The sequence below is a fragment of the Oncorhynchus tshawytscha genome, linkage group LG07 (assembly GCF_018296145.1).
Source record: "Oncorhynchus tshawytscha isolate Ot180627B linkage group LG07, Otsh_v2.0, whole genome shotgun sequence".
Lineage (NCBI taxonomy): Eukaryota > Metazoa > Chordata > Actinopteri > Salmoniformes > Salmonidae > Oncorhynchus > Oncorhynchus tshawytscha.
In genome coordinates, this window is record NC_056435.1 from 10,134,419 (window position 1) to 10,146,637 (window position 12,219).

A 12,219-nucleotide genomic window follows, 5' to 3' on the forward strand; every position below is an offset into this window, starting at 1 on the left:
CCGACATCCACAGGTGGGGGTTGTGCTTACAGCACAACACCGTGCAGGACGTTTGGCATTTGCCAGAGAACACCAAGATTGGCAAATTCACCACTGGCGCCCTGTGCTCTTAACAGATGAAAGCAGGTTCACGCTGAGCACATGTGACAGATGTGACAGTCTGGAGACGCCGTGGAGAACGTTCTGCTGCCTGCAACATCCTCCAGCATGACCGGTTTGGCAGTGGGTCAGTCATGGTGTGGGGTGGCATTTCTTTGGGGGGCCGCACAGCCCTCCATGTGCTCGCCAGAGGTAGCCTGACAGCCATAAGGTACCGAGATGAGATCCTCAGACCTCTTGTGAGACCATATGCTGGTGCAGTTGGCCCTGGGTTCCTCCTAATGCAAGACAATGCTAGACCTCATGTGGCTGGAGTGTGTCAGCAGTTCCTGTAAGAGGAAGGCATTGATGCTATAGACTGGCCCACCCGTTCCCCAGACCTGAATCCAATTGAGCACATCTGGGACATCATGTCTCGCTCCATCCACCAACGCCACGTTGCACCACAGACTGTCCAGGAGTTGGCGGATGCTTTAGTCCAGGTCTGGGAGGAGATCCCTCAGGAGACCATCCGCCACCTCATCAAGAGCATGCCCAGGCCATGTAGGGAGGTCGGTCATACAGGCACGTGGAGGCCACACAGACTACTGAGCCTCATTTTGACTTGTTTTAAGGACATTACATCAAAGTTGGATCAGCCTGTAGTGTGGTTTTCCACTTTAATTTTGAGTGTGACTCCACATCCAGACCTCCATGGGTTGATAAATTTGATTTACATTGATCATTTTTGTGTGATTTTGTTGTCAGCACATTCAACTATGTAAAGAAAAAATTATTTAATAAGAATATTTCATTCATTCAGATCTAGGATGTGTTATTTTAGTGTTCCCTTTATTTTTCTGAGCAGTGTATATACAGTGGGGAGAACAAGATTTGATAACCTGCAAAATCGGCAGCGTTTCCTACTTATAAAGCATGTAGAGGTCTGTAATTTTTTATCATAGGTACATTTCAACTGTGAGAGACAGAATCTAAAACAAAATCCAGAAAATCACATTGTATGATTTTTAAGTAATTCATTAGCATTTTATTGCATGACATAAGTATTTGATGCATCAGAAAAGCAGAACTTAATATTTGGTACAGAATCCTTTGTATGCAATTACAGAGATCATACATTTCCTGTAGTTCTTGACCAGGTTTGCACACACTGCTGCAGGGATTTTGGCCCACTCCTCCATACAGACCTTCTCCAGATCCTTCAGGTTTCGGGGCTGTCACTGGGCAATACGGACATTCAGCTCCCTCCAAAGATTTTCTATTGGGTTCAGGTCTGGAGACTGGCTAGGCCACTCCAGGACCTTGAGATGCATCTTATGGAGACACTCCATAGTTGCCCTGGCTGTGTGCTTCGGGTCGTTGTCATGCTGGAAGACCCAGCCATGACCCATCTTCAATGCTCTTACTGAGAGAAGGAGGTTGTTGGCCAAGATCTCGCGATACATGGCCCCATCCATCCTCCCCTCAATACAGTGCAGTCGTCCTGTCCCCTTTGCAGAAGAGCATCCCCAAAGAATGATGTTTCCACCTCCATGCTTCACGGTTGGGGTTGTACTCATCCTTATTCTTCCTCCTAACACGGCGAGTGGAGTTTAGAACAAAAATCTCTATTTTTGTCTCATCAGACCACATGACCTTCTCCCATTCCTCCTCTGGATCATCCAGATGGTCATTGGCAAACTTCAGACGGGCGTGGACATGCGCTGTCTTGAGCAGGGGGACCTTGCGTGCGCTGCAGGATTTATCCATGACGGCGTAGTGTGTTACTAATGGGTTTCTTTGAGACTGTGGTCCCAGCTCTCTTCAGGTCATTGACCAGGTCCTGCCGTGTAGTTCTGGGCTGATCCCTCACCTTCCTCATGATCATTGATGCCCCACAAGGTGAGATCTTGCATGGAGCCCCAGACCGAGGGTGATTGACCGTCATCTTGATCTTCTTCCATGTTCTAATAATTGCGCCAACAGTTGTTGCCTTCTCACCAAGCTGCTTGCCTATTGTCCTGTAGCCCATCCCAGCCTTGTGCAGGTCTACAATTTTATCCCTGATGTCTTTACACAGCTCTCTGGTCTTGGCCATTGTGGAGAGGTTAGAGTCTGTTTGATTGAGTGTGTGGACAGGTGTCTTTTATACAGGTAACAAGTTCAAACAGGTGCAGTTAATGAGTGGAGAACAGGAGGGCTTCTTAAAGAAAAACTAACAGGTCTGTGAGAGCCGGAATTCTTACTGGTTGGTAGGTGATCAAATACTTATGTCATGCAATAAAATGCTAATTAATTACTTAAAAATCATACAATGTGATTTTCTGGATTTTTGTTTTAGATTCCGTCTCTCACAGTTGAAGTGTACCTATGATAAAAAATGACAGACCTCTACATGCTTTGTAAGTAGTAAAACCTGCAAAATCGGCAGCCACTATAGACCCGGGTTCGAGCCTGGGCTGTGTCACTGCCGGCCGCGACTGGGATACCCATGAGGCGGGAAACAATTGGCCCAGTGTCGTCCGGGTTAAGGGAGGGTTTGGCCGGCTGGGATGTCCTTGTCCCAGCTGACTAGGATGTCCTTGTCCCGCATGCACCTGTGAAAAACACAGAATGGGTGTTTAACTTCGGAATACAAGTGTGGTGTCACTCACTGTTCTAGGAGGTTCCGGAACAGTGCCAAGGCCCGCCCCTCCAGGAAGCCTTTCTGCTGTTTGATTGGGTCGTTGTCGTATGTGTACTTCTGCTCTAGTTCCTGGAGCTCCTTCAGCTGCTGCCTCACCTGCTGCAGGCTTTCTGCCACCGCTGTGAACCTACAGGGGAAGAAGAAGATGAAGCAGAATAAGAACAATACTTTATTTTGTTGGGTTCCTAAATTCATATTTTTGCCTTGATCAGACAAGAGATGCCCAAAAGAATGAACTAGTCTCCTCACCAGTTCTGCAGTTGGTCCAGACATGCGTTGGGTGGTCCTCCAATACAGGAGCTCTGCTGCCTCTTCTTCCACTCAGGCAGCTCCTCTGAGATCAAGTCTGATTGGACCGCCTCGGCCATGTTGAGCACCTCCGCCAACTGGCCAACCACTTCCTGTGGAGGAAATTAAGTAAAGTCCATGCAAGTCTATGCACATAAAGAACAGTTATCTACTCTTCAACGTGAGCAGGCTGGTTATTACTGGATAATACACATTTTCACATATAGTTTTGAGATATAGTTAGACTATATTTGTTACATTGTCTTTTCCCCCCATTTGATCCGACTGGTTTCACATGGCCAAATGTCAAACCAACAAAAACTCCTCAACAAAACCATGTGTACGTAAAAGTAATTTGTTTAAATGCCAAATCGTTAAATCCATCTATGATTATTATGAATCGGCAATTGCGTGTCCAATCTTCCAACAACATGCAGGAGGAAACAGAGCGCAATATCTGCTATAACGGCAATGGGAATAGGCCATATTCAGCTATACCCCCGGTATAGCCCCCCGGCTTCCCTAACCTGCATTGGATGCGCTCAAAAATGCGTTGCTACTCACAAAATGTTTCAGAGATATCACTGATGATGCTGCATGCATTAAATCAAATGCTTGCAAGTCAAACCACCAAAAATAATGAGTAACTTATTTTCCTGTGTTTTGGCTGACTGAGTTCTCATCTGCAGCGAACCGCACCACAGTATGAATTGAATTGGAACGAGACCACCCTTTTTGAGCGAACCACTGTGGATTGTTTAGTGCCCTCCCAAGCGCGGATATAGTGTTCACACCAGTCCAAACAAACCGAACTAAGGGGCTAAACGCACCAAACCAATTTGGAAAAAACACACCAAACCAATTTGGTATGAAAGCCCCTTTAGTCTCAACTCATATCTTCTGAATGACTAGAACACATGTAATTTTAGTGGTGCTTGAAGCGTAACCAATCGGTTAACATTCACAGTACAATGTCACGATAAAATGTCACTGTTTAACCTCATCATGACCCCTCTTACCACTCTCTTGAACTTGAGCTTGAAACACATCTCTACAATCTGCAGCTTCTCGTGTTCCAGCTGTTTGGGTGTCAGCCCGTTCATTTCATGTTCTAAAGTGGGAGAAGGAAAAACATTCACTTACTGACTAAACCTGAAACACAGACCTGTAAATAAATGATCTATTACAGATTGAGAATAAAACACCTCACCTCTGTTCTTAAGAGTATTTTCCTTAAAGTCATACTCGTCTTGAAGGTATTCCAGAGACTTTATATTCTGATCCGCTTCCTAGCAAGTGAGATAAACAAGTTGGATCAGATAGATGGCAAACCTGACATGCATGAACATGTACTGCAAATCACTGATGGAACTGTTCCACCAGGAAACAATCAACATCTAGTATATGATGGAAATGATAACTCACCTGAACCTTGTTTTTCATGTCTTTGACTTTGTTGTCCAGCTTTTGCTTCTCCAGAACCATGCTGGTTTGTGTGTTTTCTCTGTCGGTCTGAAGAGGAAATACTGTTCATTTAACTGCACAGTTAAAGCATGTAAACACTCCAATATACAGATATGTATCTACAATATCTGACAGCACGGATAGAGAAAGACGTGTGGTGATTTTATTAATTACAATGTATGTCAATACAAGTTCATGCAGGGCACCTCTATGCTTTTGGCAGCAGCCAAAATCCTCTGCTCCTCCTTCAGGTTTCTGGAGATGATCATGGCCATGTGAACGGGGTCCTCCTGAAAGCGGTCCTGGGAAAGTGGGTACTTTATTACCACAAACCCCAAAAACCATGCAGACACTGGGGTCATAACTTCCAGAATAAAAATATAAAAAGTTCTTATAGATCATTCCTGTAACATACAAGCAATAAAGTATGGAAGGCCACTGGCAGTCCTGAAAAGATGTAACTGAGATAATACTACACCTGGAGGTTTCTCTTGATCTTGCGGATGTTGTGTTGTAGCAGGAAGTTGTTTTCCAGGGCGAAGCGGCTGTGTTGGTCATCCAGCTGGGCTAGGAGGTCATGGAAACGTACTGTTGCTAAGGAGTCCTGAACAGCCACATTTTCCCTACAGAGTTTCAATCACAGGGGAAGAGATCAGATGAAGGGTCTGAATAGACTACAGTAGAGAGTAGATCTTTATTTATCCATTATACAGCACCGTCTCAGCATCACTAAAATAGAATAGAATGGAATAGAACCGAATATAGTAGAATAGAACGTTTATTTATCCATCAAATACAGCAGACTCTCTCCTCCCATCACTGCTTACCAATCGATGCTCTCAATCCACTTGCTGAGGTACTGTCTGATGTCCATGGGGAAGGAGTCATCATAGATCTGGTCGACCTGCTCCAGGTATTTAGACTCCAGTAGTTGCAGCTGGCACCACTGGGCCATCTGATCAAGGAGGAGTAACAGTGAGTTATTAAATGAGGCAATTAAATAAATGACAGTGGCAAGAAAAAGTATGTGAACCGTTTGGAATTACCCGGATTTCTGCAAAAATTGGTCATAAAATTTGATCTGATCTTCATCTAAGTCACAACAGTAGACAAACACAGTCTGCTTAAACTAATAACACACAAACGATTATACTTTTTCATGTCTTTATTGAACCCACCGTGTAAACATTCACAGTGCAGGGTGGGGAAAGTATGTGAACCCTTGGATTTAATAACTAGTTGACCCTCCTTTGGCAGCAATAAAAGTAACATTTTTTTTTTGTAGTTGCGGATCAGACCTGCACAAATGTCAGGAGGAATTTTGGACCATTCCTCTTTACAAAACTGTTTCAGTTCAGCAGAATTCTTAGGATGTCTGGTGTGATCCCCTCGAGGTCATGCCACAGCATTTTAAATCGGGTCAAGGTCAGGACTCTGACTGATTTACTTCTGTGTTTTGGGTCATTGTCCTGTTGCATCACCCAACGTCTGTTGAGCCTCATTTGGCGGACAGGTAGCCTTACATTCTCCTGCTAAATGTCTTAATAAACTTGGGAATTCATTTTTGCAAAGCAGCCCCAAACCATGATACTCCCTCCACCATACTTTACAGTTGGGGTGAGGTATTGATGTTGTTGGGCTGTGCAATTTTTTCTCCACACATAGTGTTGTGTGTTCCTTCCAAACCACTCAATTTTAGTTTAATCTGTCCACATAATATTTTGCCAGAAGCGCTGTGGAACATCCAGGTGCTCTTTTGCGAACTTCAGATGTGCAGCAATGTTTTTTTTGACAGCAGTGATTTCTTCTGAGGTGTCCTCCCATGAACACCACTCTTGTCTAGTGTTTTACATATCGCAGACTCGTCAACAGAGATGTTAGCATGTTCCATAGTTTTAATCGAGTTAAAGGTCCTTCCGGACCCCTTTAAGTGATGGGACGTAGCAAGCTACAGGATCTGCTTTAGTTTTCGAGACAATCTATCTCTTTCGAGGAAGGAGCTGGTTTTTACATAGTGTGTATTTATTTATTCTGAACACAAACATTTAAATACGTACGTTTATGTTCGCTAGCTGGACCGGCAATCCGCAGAGTACTAAACTCAAAACTTGTGCACTATCCATAGTACTATCTCTGCTGATCACGTTATCCGTATCTAAGGTAGTAGACAGCTGGTGACATCTCGAGAGCAATCTTCGCCCGACAAACTGCTCTCAGGTAAAAAAAATTACATTTATTTTAAACTATTTATAGTTATAGAAACATGATACCATCAATGCCAGCTGTAAAACGACTCCCAACATAGAACACAGCAACCTTTAGTAATGTAGCTAGCTTGCTAATAAGTACATAATGTTTCTAGCTAGCAAGAGCAAATACAGTAGCCGTATCACTCGTTAGCATGTCATTCCGGGAGTAATAATTCAAAGTAATAATTTAAGACTACAAAAATCTATTGGACAAGTATTGTACATATAATACTGTCATCAAGGCAGGACCCACTAATTCAACTCATACTGACAAATACGAAATGCCACATTATCCCTGTCAATAATTGGATTAAGATGATTGCAGAGCACCCTGCCTCAGACTGTTAATTTTCTAGCTCACAAAATACACTATTTTGCTGTGATGATTTATTTGATTCATTCTGGACTCTCACTTCTGTCTCACATTATCTATTCAGCGGTCCTGTGTCCTGCTCCCAGAGATCAACCAAGTGCTATTCACCAAGCATGGGCTGATTCACGGACCTGTGAGGAGAACCCTCCTACTGCAGTTTGAACTAGCCCTGCTGTCAGTATTTTGACATTGGGACCACATATCCATTTGCCTGTTGTCTTTTCCTGGTGGATTTGGTCATGGACAGTCTAGGGCATTTTAGAGTTGAAGAACACCCACTACAGATACCCATTCTTGTTTGAGCATTTCGAAGACTAAATTCAATGTAGAATCCGTTTAACACATGACAAACCGATTATTTTACTATTGTAACATACAGTGGGGAGAATTATATTGTTCTCGTCAGCAGCCCAGGTTTTTGCCATAGATGGTAGAGTTCTCGTCTCTAGGCCACACAAGCTTTAGATTGCATTCTGCTAAGGTACTTGTCTCTTGAGATGGATGAAATCATACCTTGAAGGCAGAACTCAGTGTGTCAGAGTGAGCAATGAGCTGTCGCCCACTCATAGCTATGATGTGGGCGTGCCCCAAGGGTCAATACTGGGGCCCCTCCTGTTCAGCCTGTACATTAATGATCTGCCTTCTGTCTGTACTGGGTCTGAAGTTCAAATGTATGCAGATGATACAGTGATATATGTGCATGCAAAGAGCAAACAACAAGCTGCACAAGAACTCACTACTGTAATGGTCCAGGTTACAAAGTGGCTCAGTGACTCGTGTCTGCATCTCAATGTGAAAAAAACTGTTTGCATGTTCTTCACAAAGAGGGCAACAGATGCTACTGAGCCAGATGTCTATGTGTCAGGGGAGAAGCTCCAGGTGGTATCCGATTTTAAGTACCTTGGCATCATACTTGATTCCAACCTCTCTTTTAAAAAGCATGTGAAAAAGGTAATTCAAATAACCAAATTCAACCTAGCTAATTTCCGATTTATACGAAATTGTTTGACTACAGAGGTAGCAAAACTGTACTTCAAATCTATGATACTCCCCACTTAACATACTGCTTGACTAGTTGGGCCCAAGCTTGCTGTACAACATTAAAACCTATTCAGTCTGTTTACAAACAGGCTCTCAAAGTGCTTGATAGGAAGCCCAATAGCCATCATCATTGTCACATCCTTAGAAAGCATGAGCTCTTGAGTTGGGAAAATCTTGTGCAATACACCGACGCATGTCTTGTATTCAAGATCCTTAATGGCCTGGCTCCCCCTCCACTCAATATTTTTGTTAAACAGAAAACCCAGACATATGGCAGCTCATATGTTGCTCTGTCTGTATGCTACGTCTTGCTTGTCCTATGTTGCTCTGTCTGTATGCTATGTCTTGCTTGTCCTATGTTGCTATGTCTTGCTTGTTCTATGTTGCTATTGTCTATATTGTAATTGTTTTTAATAACCTGCCCAGGGACCCTCTGATCGAGACTGTAGAACTGTCATCAGTGCATGATTCACTATGCACTGCGGTTGAAAATTAGCCGGCTGGCTAAAACCGGCACTTTTACTGAAACGTTGATTAATGTGCACTGTCCCTATAAAAATAAACTCAAACTCAAACTCTCTCTACATCGTTTAGCTACATTAGTGACCAGTGTGGGATCTTTATGTCTATGGGGCCTGGGCACACAAATGCTCTAACAGAAAAGGGGGAATAGTGAATCATGCACTGATGACAGTTCTACAGTCTCGATCAGAGGGTCAGGCTTCTGGCATAGATGGTAAAGTTCTCATTTCTGGACTGCAACATTGTAAGATTGTTTCCTCCACGGTACTTGATATAGCCTACATTGATTGGTAGGTTACACTATATTTACATACTTCAGACCCTCCCTAAGCCACCTTTGCTACTTGTCTCCATAGTCAATAAATGGTGAAAAGCTATTTGTGATAATGTGCTTCGTTCAAATGTATATGCATGAAACGTACATTATGGAAAACATGTCTCACACTAGATTTTGGCACGGTCAACTTTTAGAAGGAACGTAGGAAAGTTAATAATTTAAACCACCTAAATATACTCACATTCACTGAACATTCAGTATTTGAAACTCAAACATTCATTTCCAAACTGCTTTTTCTATAATCCTATATGCTCTTTGACATTCTCTCTTATCTCTTATCTTTGTCATTCTCCATACCTTATATTCCAACACATCCAACATCATAGTGCCCTCAAAGCTGATCACTAAGCTAAGGACTCTGGGACTAAACACCTCCCTCTGCAACTGGATCCTGGACTTCCTGATGGGCTGCCCCCAGGTGGTAAGGGTAGGCAACAACACATCCGCCACACTGATCCTCAATGCGGGTTCCCTCAGGGGTGTGTGCAAAGTCCCCTCCTGTACTCCCTGTTCACCCATGACTGCTTGGCCAAGCACGACACCAACACCATTAAGTTTGCCAATGGCACAACGGTTATAGGCCTGATCACCGACATGACAGCTTATAGGGAGGAGGTCAGAGACATGGCAGTGTGGTGCCAGGACAACAACCTCTCCCTCAACGTGATCAAGACAAAGGTGATTATCGTGGACTACAGGAAAAGGAGGGCAGAGCACGCCCCCATTCTCGTTGACGGGGCTGTAGTGGAGCAGGTTGAAAGCTTCAAGTTCCTTGGTGTCCATATCACCAACAAACTATCTTGGTCCAAACACACCAAGACAGTCGTGAAGAAGGCACGACAATGCCTATTCCCCCTCAGGAGACTGAAAAGATTTTTATTTTATTTTACCTTTATTTAACTAGGCAAGTCAGTTAAGAACAAATTCTTATTTTCAATGACGGCCTAGGAACAGTGGGTTAACTGCCTGTTCAGGGGCAGAACGACAGATTTGTACCTTGTCAGCTCGGGGATATGAACTTGCAACCTTTCAGTTACTAGTCCAACGCTCTAACCACTAGGCTACCCTGCCGCCCCAGATTTTGCATGGGCCCTCAGATCCTCAAAGAGTTATATTTCTGCACAATCGAAGGCATGCTGACTGGTTGCATCACTGCCTGGCATGGCAACTGCCCGGCCTCTGACCGCAAGGCGCTACAGAGGGTAGTGAATACATCACTGGGGCCAAGCTTCCTGCCATCCAAGAACTCTATATCAGGCGGTGTCAGAGGAAGCCCCTAAAAATTGCCAAAGACTCCAGCCACCCCCGGCAAGTGGTACCAGAGCGCCAAGTGGAAAGTCCCCCCCCCCCACCCGCTGCTAATCGCTGTCTATTATGTACACAGTCACTTTACTTAGGTTGGAGTGATTAAAACTTGTTTTTCAACCACTCCACACATTTCTTGTTAACAAACTATAGTTTTGGCTAGTCGGTTAGGACATCAACATCTACTGTGCATGACACAAGTCACTTTTCCAACAATTGTTTAAAGACAGATTATTTCACTTATAATTCACTGTATCACAATTCCAGTGGGTCAGAAGTTTACATACACTATGAAAATAAGATATGTGGCCTTGGAAAATTCCAGAAAATTAGTTCATGGCTTTAGAAGCTTCGGATTGACATAATTGGAGGTGTACCTGTGGATGTATTTCAAGGTCTACCTTCAAACTCAGTGCCTCTTTGCTTGACATCATGGGAAAATCTAAAGAAATTAGCCAAGACCTCAGAAAGAAAAGTGTAGACCTCCACAAGTCTGGTTCATCCTTGGGAGCAATTTCCAAACGCATGAAGGTACCACGTTCATCTGTACAAACAATAGTTCACAAGTATAAACACCATGGGACCACGCAGCCATCATACCGCTCAGGAAGTAGATGTGTTCTGTCTCCTAGAGATTAACGTACTTTGGTGCTAAAAGTGCAAATCAATCCCAGAACAACAGCAAAAGACATTGTGAAGATGCTGGAGGAAACAGGTACAAAAGTATCTATATCCACAGTAAAACGAGTCCTATATCGACATAACCTGAAAGGCCGCTCAGCAAAGAAGAAGCCACTGCTCCAAAACCGCCATAAAAAAGCCAGACTACGGTTTGCAACTGCACATGGGGACAAAGATCATACTTTTTGGAGAAATGTCCTCTGGTCTGATGAAACAAAAATAGAAATGTTGACCATAATGACCCTTGTTATGTTTGGAGGAAAAAGGGGGAGGCTTGCAAGCCGAAGATCACCATCCCATCCGAGAAGTACGGGGGTGGCAGCATCATGTTGTGGGGGTGCTTTGCTGCAGGAGGGACTGGTGCACTTCACAAAATAGATGGCATCATGAGGGAGGAAGATTATGTGGATATATTGAAGCAACATCTCAAGACATCAGTCAGGAAGTTAAAGCTTGGTCGCAAATGGGTCTTCCTGTGGACAATGACCCCAAGCATACTTCCAAAGTTGTGGCAAAAGGACAACAACGTCAAGGTATTGGAGTGGCCATCACAAAGCCCTGACCTCAATCCGATAGAACATTTGTGGGCAGAACTGAAAAGGTATGTGCGAGCAAGGAGGCCTACAAACCTGACTCAGTTACACCAACTCTGTCAGGAGGAATGGATCAAAATTCACCCAATTAACTGTGGGAAGCTTGTGGAAGGCTACCTGAAACATTTGACCCAAGTTAAACAATTTAAAGGCAACGCTACCAAATTAATTGAGTGTATGTAAACTTCTGACTCACTGGGAATGTGATGAAAGAAATGAAAGCTGAAATAAATCACTCTCTACTATTTTTCTGACATTTCACATTCTTAAAATAAAGTGGTGATCCTAACTGACCCAAGACAGTGAATTTGAACTTTTAAGGATTAAATGTCAGGAATTGTGAAAAACTGAGTTTAAATGTATTTGGCTAAGGTGTATGTAAACTTCCGACTTCAACTGTACATACATACATACATACATACATACATACATACATACATACATACATACATACATACATACATACATACATACATACATACATACATACATACATACATACATACATACATACATACATATATATATATATATAATAGTGAAACTAACTTAATCCACCCCAATAAAAATAGTACATTGCCAAAACAAACAAAACACCCACT

General features: G+C 43.2%; 1 protein-coding gene across 2 annotated transcripts in view; it reads right to left on the bottom strand.

Moving 5' to 3' along the window:
* The window catches only part of LOC112253897 (signal transducer and activator of transcription 1-alpha/beta), a 35,981-nt gene that overhangs the window by 15,499 nt on the left and 8,263 nt on the right, over window positions 1-12,219 (bottom strand). For both annotated transcript variants that reach the window (XM_024425974.2, XM_024425973.2), the window contains exons 2-9: window positions 5,344-5,471; window positions 4,995-5,139; window positions 4,723-4,818; window positions 4,478-4,564; window positions 4,263-4,341; window positions 4,072-4,163; window positions 3,014-3,165; window positions 2,733-2,891 (exon numbers count right to left, since the gene is read on the bottom strand). In XM_024425974.2, coding sequence (XP_024281742.1) covers window positions 2,733-2,891; window positions 3,014-3,165; window positions 4,072-4,163; window positions 4,263-4,341; window positions 4,478-4,564; window positions 4,723-4,818; window positions 4,995-5,139; window positions 5,344-5,471 — 938 coding nt within the window. The remainder of the gene's footprint in view (window positions 1-2,732; window positions 2,892-3,013; window positions 3,166-4,071; window positions 4,164-4,262; window positions 4,342-4,477; window positions 4,565-4,722; window positions 4,819-4,994; window positions 5,140-5,343; window positions 5,472-12,219) is intronic.